This window comes from Cariama cristata, unplaced genomic scaffold (genome assembly GCF_000690535.1).
Source record: "Cariama cristata isolate BGI_N322 unplaced genomic scaffold, ASM69053v1 scaffold13805, whole genome shotgun sequence".
Taxonomy (NCBI): domain Eukaryota; kingdom Metazoa; phylum Chordata; class Aves; order Cariamiformes; family Cariamidae; genus Cariama; species Cariama cristata.
The window spans coordinates 1,055-27,909 of record NW_009615857.1 but is presented as its reverse complement, the minus strand read 5'-3'; the positions used below and the strand labels follow the sequence as shown (position 1 = coordinate 27,909).

Sequence of the window (26,855 nt, the reverse complement as noted above, 5' to 3'; positions counted from 1 at the left end):
CAACTCTTCACAGTGAGTATGTTTTAAACGTTTAGCTATATCAAGTGGCGTCTCTCCTGATTCATTAGCTATATTACAGCAAGAAAAGAAAGTTATGATGCTAGGTGTCACTATTAGCATGTCCATTACTAAAGATAATGACAAACCTGCAGGTACATAGTGAAGTACTAGACCATCACACTCTAAAATTCAACTCTTTCCTTCATATGTAGGTCCAACTCAAACCAACCCTCTGAACAACAGCAACTCAGTATGCCATATATACAGAGTAACAGCCATGAAATGGCAGTATATAACTAGGCAACAAAATATCAGTTAAAAATATTGGTACTTACTTATCTAAATTTGTTTAAAAAACAAGTCTGATGTATAAGTCAACTGTAAACTTGAAAGAAACAGTGAATATTGTTTTGGTTTTTTTTATAATGAAGGCTATATTCACAGAATTATGATAAACAATTGAGGAGAAAATGCACTTATTCGACCTTCACTGTTTCTTATCTGAAGTAGTGACAAATACGAACTTGAAGTACACGTTACTCTTACCTATTTCAATGGAAGCCTTCCCTCTCAGTAGCAGTTTGAGGCACTCAACGTTGTCCGTCAGACAGCAGTAATGCAGGGCTGTGCTACCTTTACACGTCTGCTTATCTAGATTGCCACTATTGGAGTACAAGAAAGAAGAAGAAATCTGATGAAACTTAGTTTCCTACCCTATATTAATAAACCTCTCTCATTACAAGATTTCCAACGAATAAAATTACATTTGCAAATACTAGAATTGGTTTCAGTATTTGTACTCATTTAGTACTTGTATTACTTGATATAAAAGCAGTAGCAATAATATTTTACTAGTTTTCCATACACTTACCTGTTCTGCACTAAAAAGTCAACTATATGAAGGGATGTTCGATCAACTGACCTAACAGCAAGGTGAAGTGCTGTTTCATCTTGCTCCTAAGAATAAAACAAAAGAATACATTTGTTTCTTCTGATCTAGAGAGATGCAGAAATTTGAGTAAGACATAAATTAGATCAATTAAAACATTTAATTTCAAAATATTCAGACATGCTACCATTAAAACATCTCGTGAAGACTTTCATTGTTTCCCTTTCGTTCCTTTAAAGTAAACAAACCAACAGGTTGAAAACTAATAGATTACTGAATGATTTAATGTTTCATGTTTTAATACATTTAAAATACGATAGCTTTTGGAAGCAATTTTAGATTAAATTATTTAATATCTTCTTTTTTTAGTGTTAAATTACATCACTAAAAGGACGAGTATGCAGAACAGTGTTTCAAATCTTATTTTCAAGTAAGAAAAAATAGTCCTTTTCAATTAATGAAAGCGTATTGCACTTACAACAATTTGTCTAATAAAATTTACAACACTTACATGGCCATTAGCCAGTGGAATTTTTTCTGTGAGATCCACACCATCAGCATACACTTGGACTAATCCAAGAATGTCTCTTGATTTGACTGCTTCACAAAGAGCATGCAATTTAGCTGCATTGTCAGCATGCTTTTTCCTTGCATATTTTCTCTCAATATACTTGGCAGTAATATAATCTTTTCTTGCATTCCTGAAATTCAATAGAATTTACTTCTATAACTTTTAGCATAAGATACACATTAGAATTTCCATAAATACATGCAAGTCATTCAAAATAAAATCTGAGAAAATACTATTTCTCATTCATTATGATAATTTTTCTTTTTAAATATGCATGTAAGACATGCAGTCTCATATTTCCAGTATGACATGTAGCTACAGAAGATGAATAAAATATCCAGTATGAGGACAGACCATGAATTTTCCCCTCTGAACTCTGGTGTGAAGTTAAGATCAAGAATACCCAGCTCTGAGTACAGAAGATACATCAAAGCTTCATAATGCTGGTTTGCTAACAGCAGCCTTGCAGGTTTATGTTTACCTGACTTGTGCTCCTACACATGCTGGAAAGGGATGGAAGGCACGGGATACAAAAATCTGTCTATAAGACTCTGCGCAGACTATCCAGACCTTGGATCTGTATTCACAGCACTGACTATGTTCTGTAAAGCAACTCTTCACCACAACTGTCACAGGGAGGATGTAGTGGAGTTTTTAGTTACACCTCTAAACTGAGGTGAAAACTTAGTACACTTGAATCAGCACAAGAGTTACAACTTTTGCTGTTGATAGCCAACTAACAAATGACTGCTCCTCTTCCCAACACAGCAAGACAGAAGCTTGCATGTCTCCCAAAGGCATAACTCCTTTATCAGCTCTTGGGATGTACACAACGCTGCACAGAAGACATTTAACAAAGCCATACTTTATCATCTAGATATTATATAATGGGCAGAAAGAAAAAATTCCAAATAATGATAAACTGAATCAATGGATAGCTCTTGTTCCTAAAGCATACGACAGTATTGCTTCATAGTTTTTAAATAAAAAGTACCTGTCTTCATTTCATTTCATTAAAAAAAGCCCCAAATTTGATACGGAGATGTATCGAACTAGATTATTTTTTTTAAATATCAAATTTTAGAAGTATTCTGCTACTGATCTAGTATTCAGTAAAATTATTAGTATTTTAATTATTAATATTAGTATTATGTATTATTAATGATAGTGGTAGTAAAAAATTGTTTGAACTCCATAGTTTAACATTGGTTCTGTCAGAACAGTGAAAGTCCAGATAATGTAAAATCAGCTTCATCCTAAGCCAATTCTTCCGGGTTTATTTCTGCATCGTTTACTACCTCTTTTACGATGGAGTAGTATCCAGCCAAGTAGGCAGCTGTCCTTGCCGTGTCTCTGCCATCAGTGTTTTCAAGGAATTCAATTAAATGTTCTGTCTTTATTCCACATAGTTACGAACTTAAGTTCTAGGTGTAGTTTCTGAACACTACATGTTCAGTATCTTTCAGGTAAAATGTGCACCTTATTCCAATTTCTATTTTGTGTTTAAGTAGCACAAAATTAATTGCTTTGTTTTTAATCCCTACCCTTGTGCATCTTTAAAATTCCCAAGAAGTCATGTTTAATTTGTTTCTGTCCCACAAATCATGATTCAGAGAGTTGGTAAAATAATCCTTACTATTAGGGAAGGTGAAATTAGATAAAGTTTAATAAAACAGACATGTAAAGCATCAGAAAAAAGGTTTACTCCTTGGTTATAAGGCTACATATAACACATTATGTATCTTCCATGGCCTGCTGGAGCAAACTATAATGGCGCAACCCATTAGCAATATTAAATTAATGCCTTTTTCAGAAGTACTGGCTCTTTACTTACATATCGCTGCTTGGATTAGGTTTGACCATCTCATCAACTGGCAGACAGAATTCCATAATCTCATTAAACCCAGCATTCCCAATGTTCTTGGCAAGCTGTTAAAAAAATAATCCACAGCTCACTTAATAAACATGTTCAGTTATTGGGCACGCACATACTAGTGGGAGGACAAGGGAAAATGGGACTTTTTGTTTCTGATTCCTAGTTCTGCTACTATGTCAGTGATCACGAACAGATTAGGTACCTTTTTGGATGTCAGTTTTCAGCTGGGATTTAATACACGAACAAATAACTGCAGAATAGTCCATCAAGACACCAGTTCATACAATAAATGCAAATACTTCATGCTGGGTAAGAACACACATATGAACTGTCAGAGAGCAGCTGATATGTGGTAACTTCTTTGTGTAGAAAAGATGAATACATTTTATTCCTTTGAGGATTAAAGTTCTCTTCTAAAATAATGCTAAATAATTAATGGCATAAGTATTTGTGAAGGCTTTCAATTTTTAATCTGGGAAGCACATTTATATGTCACACAGTTGTGTTCTTTTAAAAGCAATCAAGGGTAAAAAGACTTGGAAACACAAAAAATATGAAGCCTCTACTAATTTGAATTCTAAGATCAAGCAAAGTTTACGGTAAGACATTATGTTCCAGGAGGTTCCCTTAAACTCTAAGGATTAAGCTTTCTCAAATTATGTTTATGCAGAGGCAACTTTCAGGATTGGAACAACGTATCATTAAAGTGACAAAAATATACTTGTGCTGGAAGTATTTTATAGTACTATTTTAAAGCTAATAAAAGCAATTTGATTACCAAAAGCTCAGATGTTCCCAGCACATCTAATGTAAGTGATTGCATTCTGGAATAGTGAACACCAAGTTCTCTATGGATTCCTGAGCATTCAATGCAAGTCAGAATTCCCAAATTTGTTGAAAGCCAGGTAGGATCTGAAACAGAAAGCACCCACAGAATTAAAATTTATTCAGGCAATTATTTCATTCTAGAAGATGTAGTATACAGAAATGAAATTCTGTAAAATAAGATTCTTGTACATGAATTATCATTTTTTTAAATTTATATCTTTCCATTTACTCTACTGCGAAACACAAACTAGGATTTTTTTTTAATGGTGAAAGAAGTGAAGATGTAAAATTTTTTTTTAATTTTTTTTTAAAGGATATTGCTCTCCAAGGGAGCAGCTCAAACAGTTCAGTTTGTCGTTCTCCACATGGCTTTCAGGAACTGCATTTTTCCACCACCAATATAATGGTGTCACATTCTCAGTTAGGGGTACAGATGCAGTTCAAACTGAAAAAACAATGACTACAGGGGTTTTTTTTGTATTTCAAGTATAGGCTTTAGTCTAAAGTGAAGCAGCAGTGATTCTGAAGTATACATACAGCACCACACTACAACGGATTATCACTCAACTATTTCAAAGATACTAAGGCTCATCCTTCTCCTTTTGTTACCCTTGCCTGTCTTTTCTCCTGGTACTTTGCATTCTTGCTATAACATCTCATCTTCCAGATAAATAATTAATTTCTGAAGATTTAGACAACTTAGAAATTCATTTATTTGATAAAGGTTTGGTAGTAGCTATTTATAAGCTTCTCCTTTAAAGACAGCAGGACTGACTCTTCCCCTAGTTTTATACAGTATCTATTGCTGGAAGTTACTATCGATTTATAAAGTGCATACAGCTTCAGATCTGATGTTTTCAGCTACAGTTTCAGACCAAAAAACCCTAAGTCCTGCAGTGCCTCTGTAAAAGAACATAAAAGAACATAAAAGAACACAGGAAACAGCAGGATTTAAAAAATAGTCTGAAGAGAATTAAAGTAGAAATTCATCAATCAACAAAACCAACACTGCAAACCATACTTAGCAGGTGCATTCTTTTCCAAATGAGCACAGTCTTAGACATACTCCCTAGCTCACTCTCAAAGCCGAACATAAAAACAGGTGTATTAGGAAAATACTCTACCTATCTTACTGCTGTACAGTTTTACCTAAATCTTGTGTAAAATATGGGCTAATAAAATAAGTTCAATTGATTTATAAAAGTTTCATTTAGCAAAATACATGGGAGAAAAATAAGCTTCTTAGTAACTTTTCTCCCCACTAACAATCTTACTGAAGTAGTGCAATTAAATTGTTAGCATATTCTACTATGTGTATAATCTTTGTGAGATAAGGAGTAAAAGTGAAAGCATAAAACATCAGCTTAAATACTCTCATGAGACATAGAATTTTTACCAATTAGAAATATGCTTAATTGAGTCACCTTGTGCTCCACAGTCACAACACACATCATTTCCAGTCATCCTCTGGACTTCAGATATAATTTCTTTTGTCAGTTCCTGGACAATATTATTTTCTCCTGTGTTATCATCTCCTTTGAATGCATTATTTAAAGCTTCCTCTTTGCTGTTTTGTAGCACAGATGTCCATCTAAAATGGCAGTAATATTTTGCTATTAAATGTTTCCACACTTCTAAAGTTCAAGGTAACATCTCAGTAGAACACCAGTATCAAAAATAAAATTAGCAAAGTAACTCACATTTGACATTCCTGTTCATCCTCTGCTTGAAAGTGGTACGTCCTGTCGTCTGCACAACAAATAATTCACATACTGATTAAAAAAAATGATTGAAAAACTGATTTTGCAGAAATCTCTTAGAAATACCTAAAATTAATTGATGTATGACTCCTGAGGTCTCTAGTTTCATCACTGGAGTGCTGACAGGCAAAAAGTCTATTTACCAAGTTTCACTCTTAGTGCCTACAGTTCATCTATGTTTACACCTATGTTTACACAAGGTGGCTTGTTGCTCTTTAAACAGAAAATGTTTTCTTCAGTGCTGTGCTTCTATCGCATAAGGAGCAGGAGAGCATAGTAATTTTTCCATGTTCTAGATATAACCTCGGTAATCACAAGTCTAAAGTTCTGCTGGGGGGGAGTGGTGTACGTAAGTAAAATATAGAGTCCATACTTGAGTTTATCTGTGTATGTAAGAAAGATTTCAAATTTCCAAATGAGCTCTTAAAACCACAGTAATCAAAAATGGCAAAACAGATGTGCCAGATGCAAAGTCCAAACTACAATCAGAATAAGCTCCAAGCTGTTTCAACTAAATCAAGCTTAGAAATTTCAATTTGCTACTACTTTTGTTATTCTAAGCATTATTATCATAGTGTACTATTAAAGAAAAAAGCATAATACATTTTAAGTCAGTGAAACAAATGAGATATAATACAGTTAATGATTGAATTGGAGTTAAAATTAGAATAGTTGATGAGAAGAGAGGTAAAGCTACTGGCAAAAAGATATTGCAGGCTGAAAATTCCTAAAGTCTGAAAAATATTCAGTCAAAAAGGTATTAAATGATAGTTTTAAAAATGGAAAATATTAAGAGAGTAAGGCTATATGAAAGGACAGAAAGGAAAGTATTAGATTAAGAATAAGAGATTTTATGTTGCCATGACAGAGCAATTTGCATTTTTTAAAAAAATAAGGAATATTTTTAAACTCTACAGTAAAACAAACTGAAAAAGTGATCTGGAGAAGGCTAAGAGGCCGGCTATGCCTTGTCATATGTATGATGGGACAAATGGCAATGTGATAAGCTGATACTGGGCAAAATGTGACACAGTCATCAACAAAGAAAGTAAGTGCAAAAATACACAGGGAAGACCACTTGCTTGTGCAGAACTGGAAAAGCTGTATATTGCATACATGAGTACTAGTCTATTAACATAAGTAGCATATCTTACATTTACAAATACAAAAGAACTTTATCGTTCGATAAAGGAACAAATGAGGAATAGATTTACATTCTTCTCCCCAAACAATTTGATATATATATTTTAGTAATATATTTTTATTGAGTCCATAAATATGATACTGAAATGTCCCAGTGAGAAAAAAAAGGAAACAGTCTACTATACAATCCCATATTTTCCCATTCAGTTCCCAAAATTATTCAGTTTTGGTGTTTTTAATATGTAGACTCTTTATCTCACCTTTATATCTATCATGAAATAACAAAACAAAAAACGTTCTCAGTATTTTCTTCACAGTTACATAGCAACCACTATGCTTAAATTTTAAGAAGTTTTGTCATGGTTTAAAAGCTTCTTTTGACCTTGTACAGCTATGACATTTTCAATATAAAGAGTGATGTCACAGCAAAAATATTCTTATTCTATACTAAGGTAGCACAAAATGGTACAGAAAAAAGGGGTAAAGATAGCTTTAAAAACAAGTGGTTTTCCACAGAAACATGTACAGTTAGTTGCATTATGCTAAAATAAGTGAAATGGTAAATTGTCATAGGTAGGGCATTTTATAAAGGGAAGCATTCTACAATGGTGGAAATGTTTATTGACACATCTACAGATATAATGCAAAACTCTTTGATATTAGCTGCAAGTAAAAAGACCTAAACAACAAACCTACGTGATATGAGGTCAAAACATTTTTTCTCCTCTGGGTTTGTTTTCACTTGGCAGGTTAACAGATTGAGCTTTGCTGGAGGTCGGTTAGCCTATTTGAAGATAAAACATAAACATTTTAGTATACTGATACTGACTGAGCCCTACAGTCCGCAAACATAGGATAACATCCCACTGGTCAAAAAAACTTGTCAAACGGCTGTTGTTTTAATTTTTAAAGTACCCAGGTTTTGATTTATGTTTTCTTCTGCATCATGGTTTTTAAATTACATTTTCTTACATTTGGCTATTTTCTTCACTGATAACTGGATAGACACTAGAATTTTGAAAGGGGAGAAAGGTAAAATCACTTTAATTATCACTACTCTGATCACCTGACCAGTAATGCTTATCTGAAGGAATCAGGTATGACAAAGAGACAGATTCATTTTACGTAAGTTTAATCCTTGAACATTTAGACATCTAATTTAAAAAAAATTAGTTGTCTAGGTTTTCAATAATCAAATAATTTGACTCCTGCTAATGTCTTTAAAGAGAGCCTAGATAATCAGTTTAGAACAAATGCTCAATTCTTAAATCAGTAAAGGGACACACTGAAGGAAGGTAAGTTTGCACAGAGAAGTCTTGCAACAAACATACACAAAAATAAAATGAGATAGTTCATTACTAAAAAATGTCGTGAAACAAAATACATTCTATAATGATGTACATTTTCTAGTCAAGTTCCTCTCAGCTATTTCAGTTCCTTATTGAATAAAAAGTGGCAATATTTTAGTAAAAGCAAAACGCACAAGCAAATTTCATTTTGGAAAAGTCTCATAAAGACCACAAAGACTTTTCAAATAGCATCTCTGCACTAATCTCTTCTTTCTCTTAACCAGTCAGTCCTACAGACCTGCAGCAGGAAAGACATTATGTTTGCAACCTTGACTTGGAAGAATGGTTTGCATTTACTACAATGGATAACTAGTTTCATATTTCTTTTAAAATAATTAAATCAGAAAGCAGATTTAACTGAAGAGACTTTGCTCTAGACAATAATATCTGAAAAACAGTAATTTAAATAATTAGGAAAGTACTATTATAAAGATGGCAATTTACATAAACACATTACCACACTTACTGTTGTGTTCTAACAATTTTAATCTATCAAGTTGCTAAAACAAGATTTAATAATCTGAGCAAGAACTATTATCAAATGAAGCTGAACTACCACATAATGTAATTAACTTGCAGTGAATCGTAAGAAATACAGATCTTCTCAATCTCTTCTAAATTTATTGATGAAAACATTTCATTCAAAAAAGGAGGGAGAACAAGTCTGAAGAGTATAGGTTTCCTTGAAATAATTTGATAAAACGATGTAGCTGGTCAAAAAAGAGTATCATCATCATCATTATATCTGAAGACTAGTAAGAAATCAAACCCATAGAGAAACATAAGAAGGGAAACAATTATGTATTTTTTTCCTGTTAAAAAAAATTAAAAAAAAAAAAATAAGCATGGTGTCCTTGAAAAACAGCAGCCTCCTGCTTTGCCCAACATAAGCAGCAGACCTAACAAAGTCATATATGCTTTGAAATAACAAACCTGCTCGTCACTTGCTGAGCAATGCAAAACAAATGGTACCCAAGAGAGATTTTGGAGGCAGCAAGATGACCAGTAATTGACAACCACATTGTATTCTCTGCCTAGTAAACAGCTTTTCAAATTCCACACATTCCTTTTAGTAGTAAAAGTGCATACAGATTTCATTATTTTAGCCTATCAACAACAAGAGTTCTTTGTAACTAAAAGCATTCAAGAAAACATTTTGAAAATGCCAGCTTGGGCCCATTTTCTCAGTTGTATTTAAATATACTTAATATCCATAGCACTAAAGTTTCCAGTGTTTACAGTTTTAATGTAACTGTTTGTCCAAGAAATGTCCAGAAGCTGTCTATAATGAAAATACAAAATAAAGCAAACAAAAATCAAAATGTAAGTATTTTGGTAAACAAGCCACTGCGCAACTCATGTATACCTTTCTGACAGGTTCTATGAGAATGTAAAAATGCAAGCAAATTCAGGTTAAGAAAGAATCCACTTGCCCCAGGACTTTGGATCTGAAGTGTATTCAGGACTGAACTAATTTTCTAAAACTTACGAAATACAAAGCTGTAAATGGATCCACTAAAATGCTTCAGAGAGGTCTGAAGGACCAATATACACAGAACTCATCTCTCTGGATAGAAGGATGCAGCCTAAGAATTCCCTATCAGAATTTGAGAACCCAAAGAAATGGCTGGAATAACCTAAAACACATCATGGGCCAATGTGCTGATCTTGGAAACCAAAGATATTCCAAAGCTTTTAACTGAGGACCTCCTAACCTGAAGTCAGCATTAACAAGGGTATTAAAAAACCCTGACATCTTCGCATGTGGCTGATACCACCTCATTCATGCTTCTATCCTGTAGCAGAGTAACAGCCTCCCTCCACCCACCTCCCCGACACTGCCCGTTTCTTGGCGGACAGCCTGCTTCCATAGCATGGCAGGTGCTGCTTGGGGAGAAGTTAGAGCCACAAGACAAAGGGAGGTAAGGCTGTATAAATTCCTTAACCACGCTAGGCTGTAGGTGGATCCTGACATTTGGCAGGATTAGGAGACACTAGAAGTAGAAAATGGTAACAAATGTGTAACTGCTTGTTTGAAACCGCTGAGCTTTATTTTCCTGCTTGAATCTCTGATTAGACAATTACATTTCAGACTACTGCTGACTTTTTGGACACCCATGTTAACACACCAGCAGCCTGGAAAGATGTGCTGCCACCTTTCATGCCACACACGCAGACTTCAGCATCAACTCATGTTCCCTCCTGCAGGAACAGGAACCCTCTACGCAGCAAAACTGACTTACAATTTGTTCAGGCAACAAACAGTAAGTGTAAGAATCAAAAGGTTAGGCCTCTAAGACAATACCGAGGAGTGCCATGATACAGAGCTGATTCTTACAAAAGGCACGAGCAAATGTGTCCACTTACTTAACAGACTGGTTGGCTGATTTCATCGTGCATTTTTTCTGGATATCACAGTCATTTACTTAAGAATCAAAAGATAATATTTCATTATTTTGCCTTCAGATTGTCCTGTTAATCATAATGATAGATTAAAGTTCCCAGCAGTAAATAAAGAACAACAAAAATGATTCTTTGATAATGAGTCTCTCTTATATTCCTTTTTGCAGACAACGAGCAAATTCCATTTAAGCTGTTTAAAGACAAATCAACTTTGAGGAATCTGAGGTTCCTCAAATGTAAATCTTTCCCTTGTGACTTCTTGATCTGAAAACCACTTAGGAATTCTTATCTACATGGTTCAATCTGCTTCTATCATTGTTTTTTCATGCATGCGCGTTAAATTGCAGTCAGGTAGATGTCAGAAAATTTCCAACAGCTAATAATTACACAAAGGAGCAGTGTCTCTTTTTCCATCAACCGTTACCTTGCATGTTGCTCTATGAATGCTAATTTCTTTGAAGCTTTTAATTGTCTAAAAGTGTAACTTCTGCACAAATGCCAACTCAGACACATATATTCAGCATTACAGCTGGGTGACTGACAGAGAACCAACCATATTGTCTCCATCTATATCAGGAGAGCATTTGGCAGGCATCTTTAAGTCAGAATACAGCATCTGCAACTGCCTGAAGATAGCTGTTCTAGAAACTAACTGAAAAAATAGTCCCTCATAAAGAGAGGCTACATGACCAAAGAACCAAAATCCATGAAGACTACTTAGCCTTTAAAGGAAAAGCATTTACAAATTTGTATTTGATAAAGCAAACAAAACTGACAACTGAATTTCTGAGAGATGGTTCATTTTGATGAACAACTGGGAAGAGAGAATGACACATCATATTTTAGAGACCAAGAGATATCAACCCTGAGAAAGCCTGGAAATCAATGTTGTTGCTCCAGAAGTCTCAGAAGACATTCACAGCAGCCCAGAAAATTCTTAACAAACAGATATTGCTTCTACCCTTTAAAATGTGTGTGAAAAAAGCATTAATTTTTTTACACAAGACTGCCATCAATATGCAAGGGGAAAGTGAGCAAATAAGTAAAAATAATTTTTAGGAGTGTATTTTAAAACAAGGCGGCACTCTTTTAATTTTGTAATATAAAAAGATCAAGACCAAACCTGTGAAACCCACATATCTAAAATCACATTGAAGTATCTGCCTTAGCAACTGATTTCCAGCTACAGCTCCACTGATTTCAGTGGGAACTTACTGCTTCTAAAAATGTTAGACCACCTGGGTAGACAGCTTATAAAAAGAGAACAACAGTATCTTGATAGACTCAGTAACTGTACTTGCATGTGAAAGTTTTAACATTCTGTTCTACAAGTGGATTTTGTAGCCTCTGTCAGCTCTGAGTTGCCCCAGTCACATCCTACTGGTACCACTACACCCTGTCCAATGCCAAGGGTGTTTACAGCACACGGAGACACCAGTATAGAATAGACTAATAGACTTTTCTCTGACAAAGATGCACTCATACACACTCAGACGAGCAGAGGGATAAACTGGTGGACAATTCCAAAGCTATAGCAACGATTCTACTCTGCAGGCTTGGTTTTGTACTCCTCCTTAACTCCTGGTTGTCAATTCAGAAGGCAACAGCTCGTGGTTAGATGCACAAATGAGAGATTGATTCATTTTTGCTTCCAGGGTCAACCTGTAGTCATAGCAACAGGCATAACAGGATGAAGAACAGAACGGTTCATAACAGGATCACAAGACAGGACTGTTTATTAGACCAAGAATGGCAAATACTGTCACTGAGTTGTTTTTTGCCTTCAGAAACTTTCTTAAAAGTTTTAAGAAAGCAATATGAAAAAGTAAAAGTTATGGGAAAGCAAAAACAGCCGAGTTCAAAGCCAAGTGTAAAAGGTCCAAAATATGAAAGTGTAAATTTTAAGTTTAAATATTGAAAGTTTGTTGATGTGTTTCAAATATTGGTAGCAAAGAAAGAAGGACTTCTAACTCTCTCTTGTCATTCTGGTAGAAGTTGCCTTCAGAAATTATTCTCCCCAACAGCTACTCCCCACGAAAGCTACCTCCATAACAGATTACCATATAGCAGGAAATCTGGGGAAGACATTCAGCATTCTCTCAGTTTGTCTCATAAATATAAAAAGTTGTTCAACCTGTATCTAAAAGATGGCTTAATGCCCACCATAACTTTCCAAAAAAATGAAGTTAGAATTTGTATTTTTTAGATAGGAAAGTATGAACAGTTTTTATGAGCTAAATGAGTCATTAAAAACCCCTTTTTTTTCCCCATTAACAGTCAGGAGCATTAAAACAGTTGTATTTTTAGATACTGTGTATGTCTTTATGTATTTCTGAAAGACTGCCTTAAAAAATTTATCCATCATATTCAAATCACTGCATCAGGAATCTAGCTAATTCCAAATTATAAATATAGACCAGCATAGTTTGCCTTTTTGTATTAGCAACCACATACATAAAATACTGTAAACAAATACTTACTGTACCATGGGAAATTGTAAGAAAACCATTTTTAACTGAGCACTTCCTTTTCTGCCACACTTTTCTGATTCTGGTTTAAAGGGAGGGGAAAAAAAAAAGTGACTTAGTTTTTAATATATTTAGTATTGCATTGCTTCAGCTCTTAGGACCTAACTTTTTTTTCAGTAGAATCCAGCAGTACTTACCCATCACTTTTCTTGTACAGGCTACCATTTCGTTCAGTGCCATGTTCCTTGTTTCCCTGAGGCTGATGTAAACTGTAAGTTGTACTCTGACGAATCTGAGAATCCTGAAATACAGAGAACAGCAACTTGTAACGCATTCCACACTTTCAACCAAAATATCTCCCCTATTAATGAGTTGCAGAGCCTCTCCTTGCTGCCCTAATCCTACAGGCCAAATGAAGCACATTTTTGCTCCTCAATGAGAGAGAACAAGATCCATTTCTTTTTTCAGAGGGCACAAAAAACATCTGAGAAGTAGCCATTATCAGCACCCATCAAAATCCTCTTACTTGCTTTTATTTAGGTTTACTATTGGTCTTAATGTATGTTCTTTTTATCCCAAAAATTAATTGAGCAGCAGGCTGTCCAACTCATGCAAATACTGCAGTGTCCAAACACAAAAGATTATTACCTGCAATTCCTAGCGCACCCTTCCTTTGTAAAAAAATACATATATAAATTTGAAGAACAGGTTTTCCTTGTGGAAACTGAGTCAAGATACTGTCTGAAAAGCAGAAGAGACCTCCTGGAAACATAGTTCAGGAGACATACAGGAAAATTGGAAAGTTATTTCCATAAGAATAATTCAAACCAAAATATCTTGAACAAAGTAGAATTCTGGGACAGGAAGTGACAAAGAGTAACTAAACCCTTCTCACTGCTCTCAGAACTGCCGAGAGTCAGGACTCACCGCTGCAAGAGTCCAACTTCTTAAAAAATAAGAACCTGATAATGAGCAATCTGATGTGTCATGCTATATTAGCAGCAGTAACATGACGGGATGGACTTTTCAATGCATACAGTAACAATGACTAGTATTTATAATACTTACTGTTTTCTTTTCTAGTATCTTTGCTCTATGGATGTAATATATCTCTATTATATATGGCAGATAATACAAGTATAGTGAGGAAAAAAAGGCAAAGAAATCATCTCACTGAAATGACTATCTGAACTATTCTAAGCAAAACCTTAAGCGTTATTAAGAAATAAAATTACTAATTTGATAAAATGTCTTTTGACAAAAAGATGATATAGTGCGTCTCAGATATACTAAGAGTATGATCATAAGATACATTGTTTGGGGTTTTCAGAGTGTACACATGTCAAAATAAAGTATATAGTGATCTAAAAAGTATGAATTAAGAACATCGTTTCTCTCTAATTACAATTAGCTTCATACACTTTACTAGCCTAAGTATAAGACAACTCTGGATGTAAGCAGGGGAAAAAGACCAACTAAAACCAAGAACACACTTGGACTGTGCTTTTCCCCAGAGCGTGACAACTCAGATGGAATGCTGCTCCTTTACAAGCTCCAGCAGCATATTCTGCTACCAAAGCTACTAATGCAGCCAAAACTGTTCAAGATCCTCCTCAACAGTAGCAGCAACACATGACAGGTCCAAAATATGATGGTAGGGACAGAGCTACCACCGACACTCCTGTTTGGTTCACTTAGAACTCCATACCTCCTGACTGCAGGATTTCAGGTTCATCCTGAGTGCAGTGCTAGAGCTCAGTGGTCCTCTGAACCATAAGCTGAGCTCAAGGCAGACTGCAGCACTCCTTGGTGCTCCTTTTCAGCAGAAGCAACCTGTGCCCAGCTCCCTGTCTCTCAGCTAGCAATCTAGGAAGCTGTCCTAGGGAGCTGTAACATTCATCTGAGGCTTTTAACAGCACTACAAAACCACCACTTAAATGTCTGTGCCTGACAAAGCATCCTTTCAGATTTAAACCAGTCTGTTTTCCTCTCCAGCCTGTTTACACAGAATTATTTGGTTTTGCACTCTTGCTGCCAAACATAAAAACAGAATAACATTTTAAAAGAACTCTCGTCACTCATTAAGAACTGCTGCACACATACATTTGCTGACTTCTGAAGAAAATCTGATCTGACACTGCCTATTGTGTCCTACCAATGCCTTGATCTCTGCCTCCCATTAGTCAGTAAAGGAACTCCATCCTCAAGAAGATTAGAGGCTTTACAGGAAATTAATTTCAGTTCTCCACATCCTCAATTATGTAAGGATTTCAGATGACCTCCAACACCTGCCCATAGCACCATTCCCATTACTTGAGATTGTGCTTCTACTTTTTGTGCATTATTTTCTACTGCATTTCAGCTACCTCCCTTCAGATGTTTACACTCAGCTGCTGTGTTTGGCCAAACTGGCAAGTCAATAATACAAGCTTCCTGCCTTATTTCAACCAGAGAGGAAGCTGCTGTAGCTGACGTGTATTTCCACACATTCATTACTATGAGCAGTATCTTTAAAAAATTTAACACTACTTCATGGAAAGAACTTAAGGACCAGGCAAGGTGATTTTCAATTTTAAATCCCTGGTTCAGGCCATGTCCAAATCCACGGTGTCCAACGTGATTGCCAGATGATGGTTTTCCACAGCGCTCTGACAAGCAAGTTCATGATTTTGATCTAGCTCCTAACAGACAGGATTCCATTCCACGAATCACCATCACAATTAACATCCTTCCGGGCAATTTTAGCATCTCTTTTCCACATGCATACTCCCCAAAGGATCTTCCCTTCTTTCTGGTTTGCATATTGCACATAACAGGAGTACAAATCACAGATAACAGGGTCAGATCCAGTGGCCTCATCAGAGGAGCAGGAACAATACACATTACTTATGGGAGGAAACAGATCACCGCAGGGTATAGGACATACCCGGCGCAGAGTACTGTAATTTTAAATATCTCTTGAATATAACAAGATCACAACAAACTGAAGTACACAAGCCTAAGAAACTGAACTTTGTCCACTTTATCACCTTTGAAATGCAGATACGGATACAAAAAAAAAGGTGAGTCATTTCATTGCAGCATGTTTACAGTGAATCACTTCACTGACCATAGAGGTTTGAAATTATTTCTTCCAAAGTCTTATAAAGACCAACTGACTTCTAAACAAGCTGAATAGCATAGCTACAAGTGAAAGTAATGTGAAAACAGTATTCTGTAAAGATGGTCTGTGACTACTGATAACAGAGATTCTAAAAACCTGTTTCTCAGCCCCACTATTTGAACACAACAGAACTTTCCATACAAAGTGCTTTAACTTATACACAGTAAATTTTGGCTAGCCATTCCACAGCTCCCAGAGAAAGGAGTTTAGACTGTTCGGATCACTCCTGTGCATAGAGCTGCCAAAAGGCACTTACAGCTCTCCAAAAGCCTGAGCTCCTCTTACATTTGCAGGATCACTGCCAAGAGGATGTTTCTGAGATCCATCCCTTATCTATTACAGCCCCACAGAGCCTCCAACAGATGTATCAGCCAGAACCCCCTCCAGGCAGTCTCTCCTGTAGCACAGCTACAGTAATTTTTGTCAAGAAACACAAAATCTATCCTATTTTGCAGTGGCCTAAATAGATTATAGGTTCTACCAAACCTGTAGAAGAAGCAGAAGCAAATCTAAACTCTACAGTGAGGCAACCTTCAGAGAGGATGAAAGAGAGAAATGAAGGCAGTATGATTCTAAGGTTGACCCCAAAACTTGTAAGAGCTATACAGTTTGAAAAATAAAAGTTTAAAAATTAAAAATTACAGAGGTGTATACACAATGACATTTCAAAAAGAAGTTTCAATACAAACCAGGTTCGAGGAAGTTCTGTGCAGGAGGAAACTATGTATACAGGCACAACAAAAAAGGTTCACTATGAATGTTTTTATCTTTTTTTTTTTTTTAAACACAACAGAAACAATACATGTCAAAGTTCTATTATTTAATACATGAAGTCCATTTTAATTAACAATACATATACCTTCAAGATCTTGAAAGAACATCAAATCAAGCAACTGGATTTAATTCCCAAAAGAGAGTGCAAAGGAAATTACCAATTTGTCTTACAGCAGTTTTCTTTCCAAGAAGAACCTTAGAATTTTTTTATTTTTTGGTAATACAACAAACAGAATAAGAGAAAAAAGAACCAGTCTTTTCATACCAACAGAAAAAAGCTCAGAGGAAAAATCCAGTTTCTTGAAATCTGAATGGAAATCATGCCAACTATTTTCATTAAAACATAGTAACACTTACTCTCCTAGACTTCGGTCACAAAACGTAAATGCATTTCAGGAAAGAAAAAGAAATCAGTTATAGTAAAGGAAATTACAGTGCAACAAGAATAATATTAATGGGTCGTAGAGTAAATTATACCAGCATTGTCTGGCATCCCACCGACTAACTGATGTTTTCAAAAGTCTTTCAAAATAATTATAGTACTTATCATGCTCTGCAGGTAAGCATCTATATCTGAATTTGCAGAATTAATAAATAATGAATATAGCATAGAGCACTTTTTACACTTGTATTTTTAAAAGCAACAAAAACAGTCCAAGTAATAAATGTAGGTATGTTATTACGTTTTTCAGTCTCTGAAAACATGTGTGCTCATCACATCTAAAATACACATTTAATATCAGTATCACTGATAAACAGGTGAACATAAAGAAGCAACATTCCCAGCAACCATGAAACCCAGCTACTTCTATTATCTCTCTTTAACAAAGACTTGAATAAAATAGGAAGCCTGCTAACACACCCTAAACAGCAAAGAATCCTTATTGAGAGTGGGCAATCAATGGTGAATCCAAACTAGTCACCATTTCCACTAGGATCACTAGTCCGTCATTCCACAGAGGCCAAATTTGGAAGTTTTTAAATGCATCCCTCAGTGAGTCCTAAATGCCAGGTAGAACCTAACAAAGCGCCTGCAAACTGTATGGGACTTTGTACACAATAGTCATTATCACAAACTTCACATGGTAACAAACAGCACCTCAAAGTGAAGAGCATTTAAGACTGTTCGAATGTCTATCAGCAAGTCACAGAATAACAGAATGATCTGTGTTGGAAGGGACCTTTAAAGATCATCTAGTCCAAACCCCAGGCCATGAGCAGCGATATCTCACTACATTAGGTTGCTCAACAAGCATCATCTGGCCATCAGTAAGAGCTAGGAGTCACCATAACCTTTATGGGAAGGTGAAAGCAAGACTAGAAAAGATCAAGGAAGTCTGAGCTCTACAGACTAAACTATCTCATTGTGATCCCTCTCAGAAAGAGAATCTGAAAAGGGAGGAGGATGTCCATTCATCACTTACTTATGGCCCAGCAGCCACACAAAGTAAGCTGGCTGGCATTTACTTATATGAAGAGGAAGCACTACCAATCTGAAATAAAGGTAGACCCAATATTTAGGATTAGATTATAAAAAAGATGCTTGCTTCCAGATCAGAGTTTGCCAAATAAAACTATTCCAGAATTCTTTAAATCTAACAGCAATCATAACTGGAACTCAGAAAACACTCATTTGTTAGATTGCCAAACTGACCCAGCCCTTGCATGTTTGAAAACTGGTATCTTGCAGCAAAGTAACAAACTTAATTGTCATTTTTGCAGATGATGACAAGAGGTATTTTGAGTTTTGAAATTCAGTTTTATGTAATCTTACACAGTCTGGAATATTCTTGTGAGATAAGATTGTACTAATGGGGTCTCCTTGATACTGCCAAAGTTCTTCCATTCTCAGTTTGAGCAACATAGACACCATTGTTAGTTCACAGACACTGCACCATCTTAAGTATTTTGCAATATTGGTAACAACCAAATTATTTTACAATAAGTGTCATATATTTTTAGTGGGAATTAATTTTTTTTTAAACTGCCTTTATCAGAAACATTCAATACCAACATCAAAACAAAGATGAATAAACAAAAGAAATGAGATGGCTGATAAAAGGAAAAATAACTATTTCAAATACTAACATTATATTAGAAGTAATTAAAATGGGTATTCCAAAGTTAAATCGCCTTATATGCTCACCTCTTTCTGATCAACCTGGAGCGCTGATTTTAAAATATCTCTAAGCTGTGTTAATTGTCTTCTTTCCTCATCTTGTGCTTGTTTAATCTCGAATGAAGAAAAGCACAGGTTAAAAATAACATTATTCTTTCTTTTCAATGCAGTTCTTCCAAACTTGCTACTTAATTGGTTCATTTTTCTGAGAAATGTTCAGCAATAGAAACACAAAGAGAAAAGATAACGTGATCAGTTTATTTTCCTTCGTATCTTCAGAAAACTTGATAACGGCCAGGATGTTCCCCAGTTAAAACTCTGATATTGCCTCACACTGTTCTTGCTCCCTTGTGTTCAATTTGAAACCACATGTCATTTTCTACTTAGTAAACATTTGAGAGCAAAGGCTGTTTTCCTAACATTTTACACAGTGGGGTCCTGAACTGAAGCTAAGGCTTCTGGGTATGATATTAAAACAAAATTTTACTCAAAAATCTACTCAAAACCTTAAAATGCTGACTATTGGAAGTCAGCCAACCTGAACCAAAATAATCACAGGTTTACTGTAAAAAAACTAAGTTTGCAACACAAATGTGAAAGGTTGCTACTCACTGTATAAAGATCTGTGGAGAGTGTCTCAATTGAAGGCTTGAGACTTTCAACTGCTTTTAATCCATCCTGAAAGAAACTTAAAAACAAAAAGCAAAGTGTTACTAAACTTTACTTTGTATTTTCTGTTTAAAAAGTTGCCAAAGGAAGATGTGCATTATTATTATGCCACGCCATAAACTTAAAAACATTAAACATTGTTTTTTATGCATCTTTGACTGATCCACCTCTTTACTTCCATCGTAGGTTATTCTAACATGCAAAATCCCCAATTAGATTCAGAACTGCCACAATCCACTATCACATAAGTTTTCCTCATTCTCACCTCAAATACACTTCTCATCCTACTTTTTGAAGGCCCAGAACATGCAAGATTCATTTGTAGAACAGCAAAAGCTCCAGTAGATACAAAATAATTGTGACTTCCTGGAGCCCAATAATTTCACATCTGATACTATCTTCCTACTAAAGGAAAAACCCTTTGTTTCTCAAGCATTAATTATGGCCTATAAGTAAACTGAATATGCCACATCTTACTGTATCATGTGTATTTTTGTACTGGCACAGCAATATTATCTATGCCAAGTATTCCAGCTTTAGGGGGAAAAAAAAAAAGTGAGATTTAGAAAATAAATTTAAAGAAACCACAACTACACACACATTTCATTAAAAATTGCTGCACCATTTGCAACAGAAAGTATTTTCACTCTGGGAAGCAGACATAAAAGTGACAACACAACACAGCATTTATGTTGTTGAAACGTTATTAAATGGACAGAGCAGATGAATGACATACTACAAGTCAAACTGATTTTAAAAGCAACATAGTGATATAAGAAAAAATCTACATAAATGCAGACTGGTCTTTTAAGATGAAAACTTACTTATTCGAACAGGTTAACAGTGACTCTTTCAAGTTTATAGCTACGACTTTATTGGTATATTATTGATCTGTAAGACCGCCATAAAAAAGTACATCACTCTAACAAGAGCTTTGTGCTTTATTACTGAGTCCTCCAATTAAATAGAAAAAGAGTGATTCTTTCACAGTAGTTTTATCCCACTGCTTATACAATTTATTTTTCTTGAGCACAGAATTAATATAGATCATTGCTAGATACACTCAAAAAAGCCCATCAAAACTAACGGACCACTCATTAATAGACCAAACTAATAGCACTGTTTCAAGAGTAGTTTATGAAATATGACAACTTCTTGTGTGGCACTCCTTTGGAACAGACAATTATATTCTATGGGACCAGCTTAACCTCATTACATGTTTCAGAATACAGTAACAAAAGCAATGACTAACCTATGACAAAGTGATTTGTCAAAAGACATCAGTATCAACAGTTGAATCTTAGATTTATTTTGAAAAATCTAGAAAAGTGTTATGGCAATGTTAAAAGTTTAAACCAAAACATTGCTCCAGTTATTGTGTAGATATAAAGAAAACTAAAACATACTTGCACTGAGCATGAAAATACTTGATCAAGTTCTGAAGCAAGTCCACTCCTTTTTTAATCTTGATTTCATTGACTTTCAGCAGGTACTGTTAAAACAGTAATTCACAAAAGAAATTAATTATTACTGCTACAGTATTTTTTAAATTTTATTTTCAGTTATATTTCAACAAGCTTTAAAAGTTGCAGATTTAGAAGACCTAAAAGAAACTTTATCAAACAGTGGCTTCAAGGGTTAATCACACAAAAGCAGTTGTCACCACTGATTTTTTGATACTTTGTGGGGATACTTCACTATGATTAGTTCAAATCGTTAAAACATCCTTCGTGTCTCTATTGGAAGCCTATGTTAAAGGTTTGTGTAGTAAATTTAGGAACCCATTCTTAAACCTAGCAGCCCATCTAGGTATCTATCTCACTAGTTATTAAAATAATTGCTAAATAGATGTGACTAAGGAAGAAAGCAGTTTACTCAAAAAGAGTGAGGGATTATTTTAACCATTTTTAAAATCTGCCTTCTGATTTTACCGTTTTCTCTATTAACTCCTTATACACAGTAATTACAGCAAAATACAGTTTAGCAAGAGATTTTAAAAATCTACTGTCAAGCTAAAAAAAAAAAAGTGTAATTAGTGTCCTTTTGCATTAGGCACAAGCAAAGCCCATATTAAGTGACACCTCCTGCCCTGAATGCCACAGCACAAAAGATGTCAGCCATGCAAGCAGAGTAAGATTGACTAAATATTTACAGGACTCCTTAACTGTCCATTAAATCATGACAATTTTTAATCCCTGCTTAGACAGTGACCTCCAAGCAAAGGAGTGAATGTCTTCTTAGCAATGCTTTAATGCATCTGCTCTTCCCCTACCTGCAGTACACCCTACCTGTTTTAAACCCTCTAAAATAAAGCAGTACCCAAGTGCCAGCCTTCAGTGTTGCAGCTTGTTATACTGGTTCAGGTGAACAGATGATTAGCCTAGATGTAGACATGTGCACTGCATAGTATTTAGTTAGAAGAATCACCCGTCTAGCTCCTGTTACTTAAAATGGAGCTCTAGGCATCCAGTATTCAGTTCACTTTCACAATTTATAGAGAACTAGCCTGTACTTAGGATACAACTTCAATATGTCACACCTCTGATTTGCTGTCAAAACCAAAACAAAGTCCTCTTTTATGACTATTCAGAGGTAACCGAGTATAAACGTCTTTTCCCCAAAATCAGAATAAATACAGGATACACTTCAGCTATTCCACATTTACTGTACCTTGATTCAACTTCATAGACTTTACCCTGCATTTATTATCACTACAACTGACTAAAATGAACTCCTCCCTTACTGTAACACAGGAAGAGAGAAGCGTCTGTTCCTGGTTGTTTCTTCAGAAGGATACAGATGGGCAATTAACTGGCAACATCCATATGTGTACTGGGCACTCAAATCCCTTCATCAGTTTTGAATACTTTAGTCTGACCCTGTATAGGAACGTGAAGCTTTTCTACTAAGTATCAGCGCATGCAGTTACTTAAGGCGATATTCAGGACAACTGCTGTTAAGCTATGTTAGAATACTAGTCAAATTAACTCTAATCATCATAGTAAAAATAGAAGAAACACCCATGGTATATTTTTGAGTTAATGCACAGAAAGAACAAACACAGCAACTTGAATTCTCAACCATGGAACCTGACATGCCCTTAAATGAATCGAACCAAAAATATTCACATCAGATTTAACATACTGCAAAATCAGAAAGCTTTCAAAGTAGAAACATTCTGAAGCATCTTGAAAGACAACTGGATTCCATCCTTAGCAGTTTTTTTTCAGCACCAGCCCAACGGCGTGCTAGACTGGAGTCTCTCCTCATAATAACACAACAGCTGTCAGCATAGGGAAAAATTCAGAGAATGATCTAGGGCTTAAAATAACTTACAGTGAAGTAATGTTGTAAAGGCTTATTTATTATCATTTCTTAGTGTTTAACTGAGCTTTGCATTATTCATTTATTTTACAATTTACTTGTTAAGTGAAACTAGAAAAGATCTAAATTCCCTGCAAAGTTAGCACATCAGGATAAAAAACCCCCGTGTTTTAGCAAATAGAGTCCACTAATAACTTGCCATTTCCCTTTAACATCACAGTTGCCATTAAACAATTGTGCTTTTCAAAATTTTCCTAAAAATACTAGCAGAACAATATGAATTTCATGCTGAGTCTTACCTCACACATCTGTAACTGGAAGAACCTTCTTTCTTTCTCCATCTCTTCTGCAATTTCAGCTCCACTTATTTCTGTACGGATCATCCCATGTAGCTTAGCATGCTCTTTTTTCTCCTTCTCTATTTTTGTACTGTAAGGCAAAGAATCAGTCAATGAAGTGAGAAATCCACAGCCTCTCAGGAAATCTGATTATTCACAAAGTCTGCTGACAGATGCAGAGCCAAACTCTTGTAGCTTTGCATATGACTTACTTCCAGATGACATTTCATTTGAAATTTGACAATGACTAGAGATCAGCAATGACATACAGTAGCTGAAATCTAATTCAATCATCTGTTAAAATAATGTCCTGACAGATAAACCAAAAGAAGATACTAAATGAGAAGAAGATACTAAGTTCTTGCATTGAAGAAAAAAAATCCAAAACCTAAATAATTTTAATTGAAAACGTAGGGGGATGTTTAATCCCAACTGATCAAACACTGGTTAACAGAGTTCAATTATGTCACCAGATTTATTGAGTCTTGCCTGTCATCAAGTCATCTTCTATATATACAGGGTTTCCTAAGCCAAAAATCACATTTGCCATCTCCACTTGCTACTGAGCCAGTTGGCACTGGGAATGCCGGCCAGCCGGCTGTGTTGCAGACTTCAAAGTCTGCTAGACCAGCTGTCCTAATTCCCTAAAAGTTTCCATGAACATTTTCCAAGAGCTCTGAATAAAAGAGGTTCTCCTGCAGAATATAAATGAATAAACGATGCCTGCCATACAGTGTAACTCCCCTAAACACACTTCTGCATTTGCTAAAGCTATTCTCCATATTATTCCTAAAGGCAACAGCATAATTATACTATCTAGTTAGACAAGCCTGACATGAAAACATTATTAATAAAATACAATGCATGAGGGTGCTTACTTTTTGAAGAAAGACTTTTAGTTTGCCACTTGTACTGTTTAGAAGCTGAAAATTCTGGAAAGAGCTTCCTGAGGAAATGCTATACTGCTTTTGAACAAGAGGAAGCATTACACAGGAATACAGGAAGCAGATGAGAGGAGCAAATAGCACACACACTGTCGTATCTCCTCTTGGGCAGTCAAGTGTGTCCCAGCTCTCTCTCTGAAAAGATGACATGTCTCAAGTGCTCTCTTAATCCCATGTTAACATTACCTTAATAGCTTATGGGAAAACGTCCTAGATGGTCTAACAACTTGCAGTCAACAACATATTCTGTACTTACACTTCTCAATAATGAGGAACTGCCACCTCTTACACCTCAAACAGTAAGGGAAGACTAGAATTAATCCCATTAATCCCATCCCGTAACATTCCTACAGTGAAACATTTAGAACAGCCATTCAAAAAGCCCCACTGCGCACTGGGTGCTGGCAGGCACGGCACAGCCAGCCCTGTGTAGTGTTCCAGCAGCCAGCGCTGCACTCCTTCTCAGCCCATCGCGTCTCACACCAGAAGCAGATGTTTGGAGGGAAGCTCCTCTTCTTTGAAAGAAATATTCTGAAAACCTTCACTCATCTGAATAAAAACTCAATTCCAGAACACTCTGTTTTCATCAAAAAAAAGTCTGTGCTCTTACCCGCTTACTGCCAATGATGTCATTCTGTAGCCACAAAATACAGAGTCCAAACACAAGAATTAACCAGACATCAACCGTGAACAAAGAAGATAAACCATTACAAAAAGATTCACAGAAAATGACAAATATGCAGCTCCTTTCTAGCTCACACTCTAGAAGAGTTTACATTATATCATACTTGATAGTTCAAAAAAAGTCAAACCTCAGAGCAAAGATCCAGGACGGTTTTAGTTCTCTCAATTTCCACATTAATCTAACAATTCATGAGGCCAGAGAATTCACTGAAATGTGAGTCAAGTTTATACTATCAATTGTTATGGTATTGTATTTTGTTTACACAGAACAATACTCAAACATAGGACGACATAACAACCTCCAAAATTTTAAGAGCTTATTAACATGTCACAAGGTGTCTCTAAACGCTAGTTAAACCAAAAGACAACTGATAGTGCCAAAGAGTCAAACATTACGCACAATATTACAGCATACATTGTTTTAAGAAATTTAATTCCTTTTAAAGAAAGAGCTAGATTTTGGCGAAAGAGTCCTTTCTATTCTCTAAAGGATAAATTATACTCCACAGGTAAAAAGGAGTTAAATCAAGACTAAAGCATACCAACATCTACCAAGGAATTCAGAAAAATAAGACATCCTTGAAGCCATTTCCTCGAGCTTCAGGCTCCATGGCTTCAAAAACTTCAGAGATACTTTACAAAAAACCCAAACTATCTCCCAGTGAGAAGTACCACAGATACATGATGGTGCATTTCATATTTGTATTTCCTTATTATTTATGCTTTTAGTCTCTAACTACATTTTCAGCTTTGTAACCCAGAAATTTAATCTGTTGTTTTGCTACAGTAATATGCTATCTCCTATCTGACTGATACCTCAGGGTACTTTTTGTTTCTAGGGAAACAAAGAAACCACATACAGCAATGTTGCATGCAAATGTTCTGAGTGCTAAGTCAGCTGTGTTTCCTACCCAAACGCAAGGGTCAGCTCAGCTTCAAGTGTCACTCTACTGTGACATTAACCAAATCCTTCTGGCAAAGACAGTTCTATGATGTACCACTGTGGGATTTCCAAATATTGCAGGATATCCAGGTTTTCCAGGAAGATCAGTTAAGCAAAATTAATAAGAAAATTGGGAAAACTCTAGAAAAATCCTCTAGAAGCAGTAAGAAGGAAGCAAATGTTCTGTAAAGCTGCTGAAGCTCATGCAGCACATATCCCATATATAGACTTTGCTGACTAAGATTAAAATCTGAGCACACTTCAGTCCATTTACAATGCAGCTGCACACAACTAATCTACAATGAGCTCAGATTTGTGTAACAGACAAGTAAAGCTAAAATACAGGATGAAGAATTACAACAGAAAGGTCAATCAGACACAAAATAAACGGTCTTCCCATTCAGTTTCCACTATATGACTATTTTTACAGTTCCAACCTGAAAAGCAACTGTTTTTCAATATAAAATTTAATTTGTATTTCAAAGAAATCAATTTTGTCACAGAGATCATAGTATAAATAAACATCAAAGTAGGCATTTTTATTTTTTAAAACTTTAAAAAGGACAGGACCTATTTTACTATTTAACATGCCAAAGACTGGTATTTATTT

At 35.5% G+C, this 26,855-nt stretch overlaps 1 protein-coding gene across 1 annotated transcript; it reads right to left on the bottom strand.

Annotated features, from left to right (window-relative positions):
• On the bottom strand, positions 1-23,765 carry ASAP2 (ArfGAP with SH3 domain, ankyrin repeat and PH domain 2; the record flags this gene model as incomplete). The annotated part of the gene is made up of 15 exons (XM_009699976.1): positions 1-68; positions 547-662; positions 872-957; positions 1,401-1,590; positions 3,295-3,389; positions 4,115-4,248; positions 5,589-5,755; positions 5,865-5,913; positions 7,764-7,851; positions 13,300-13,369; positions 13,485-13,588; positions 19,371-19,457; positions 19,956-20,031; positions 21,419-21,504; positions 23,636-23,765. Coding segments are annotated over 15 exons (1,546 nt in total), but the record flags the coding sequence as incomplete, so codon positions are not given.
• Positions 23,766-26,855: the final 3,090 nt, after the last annotated feature.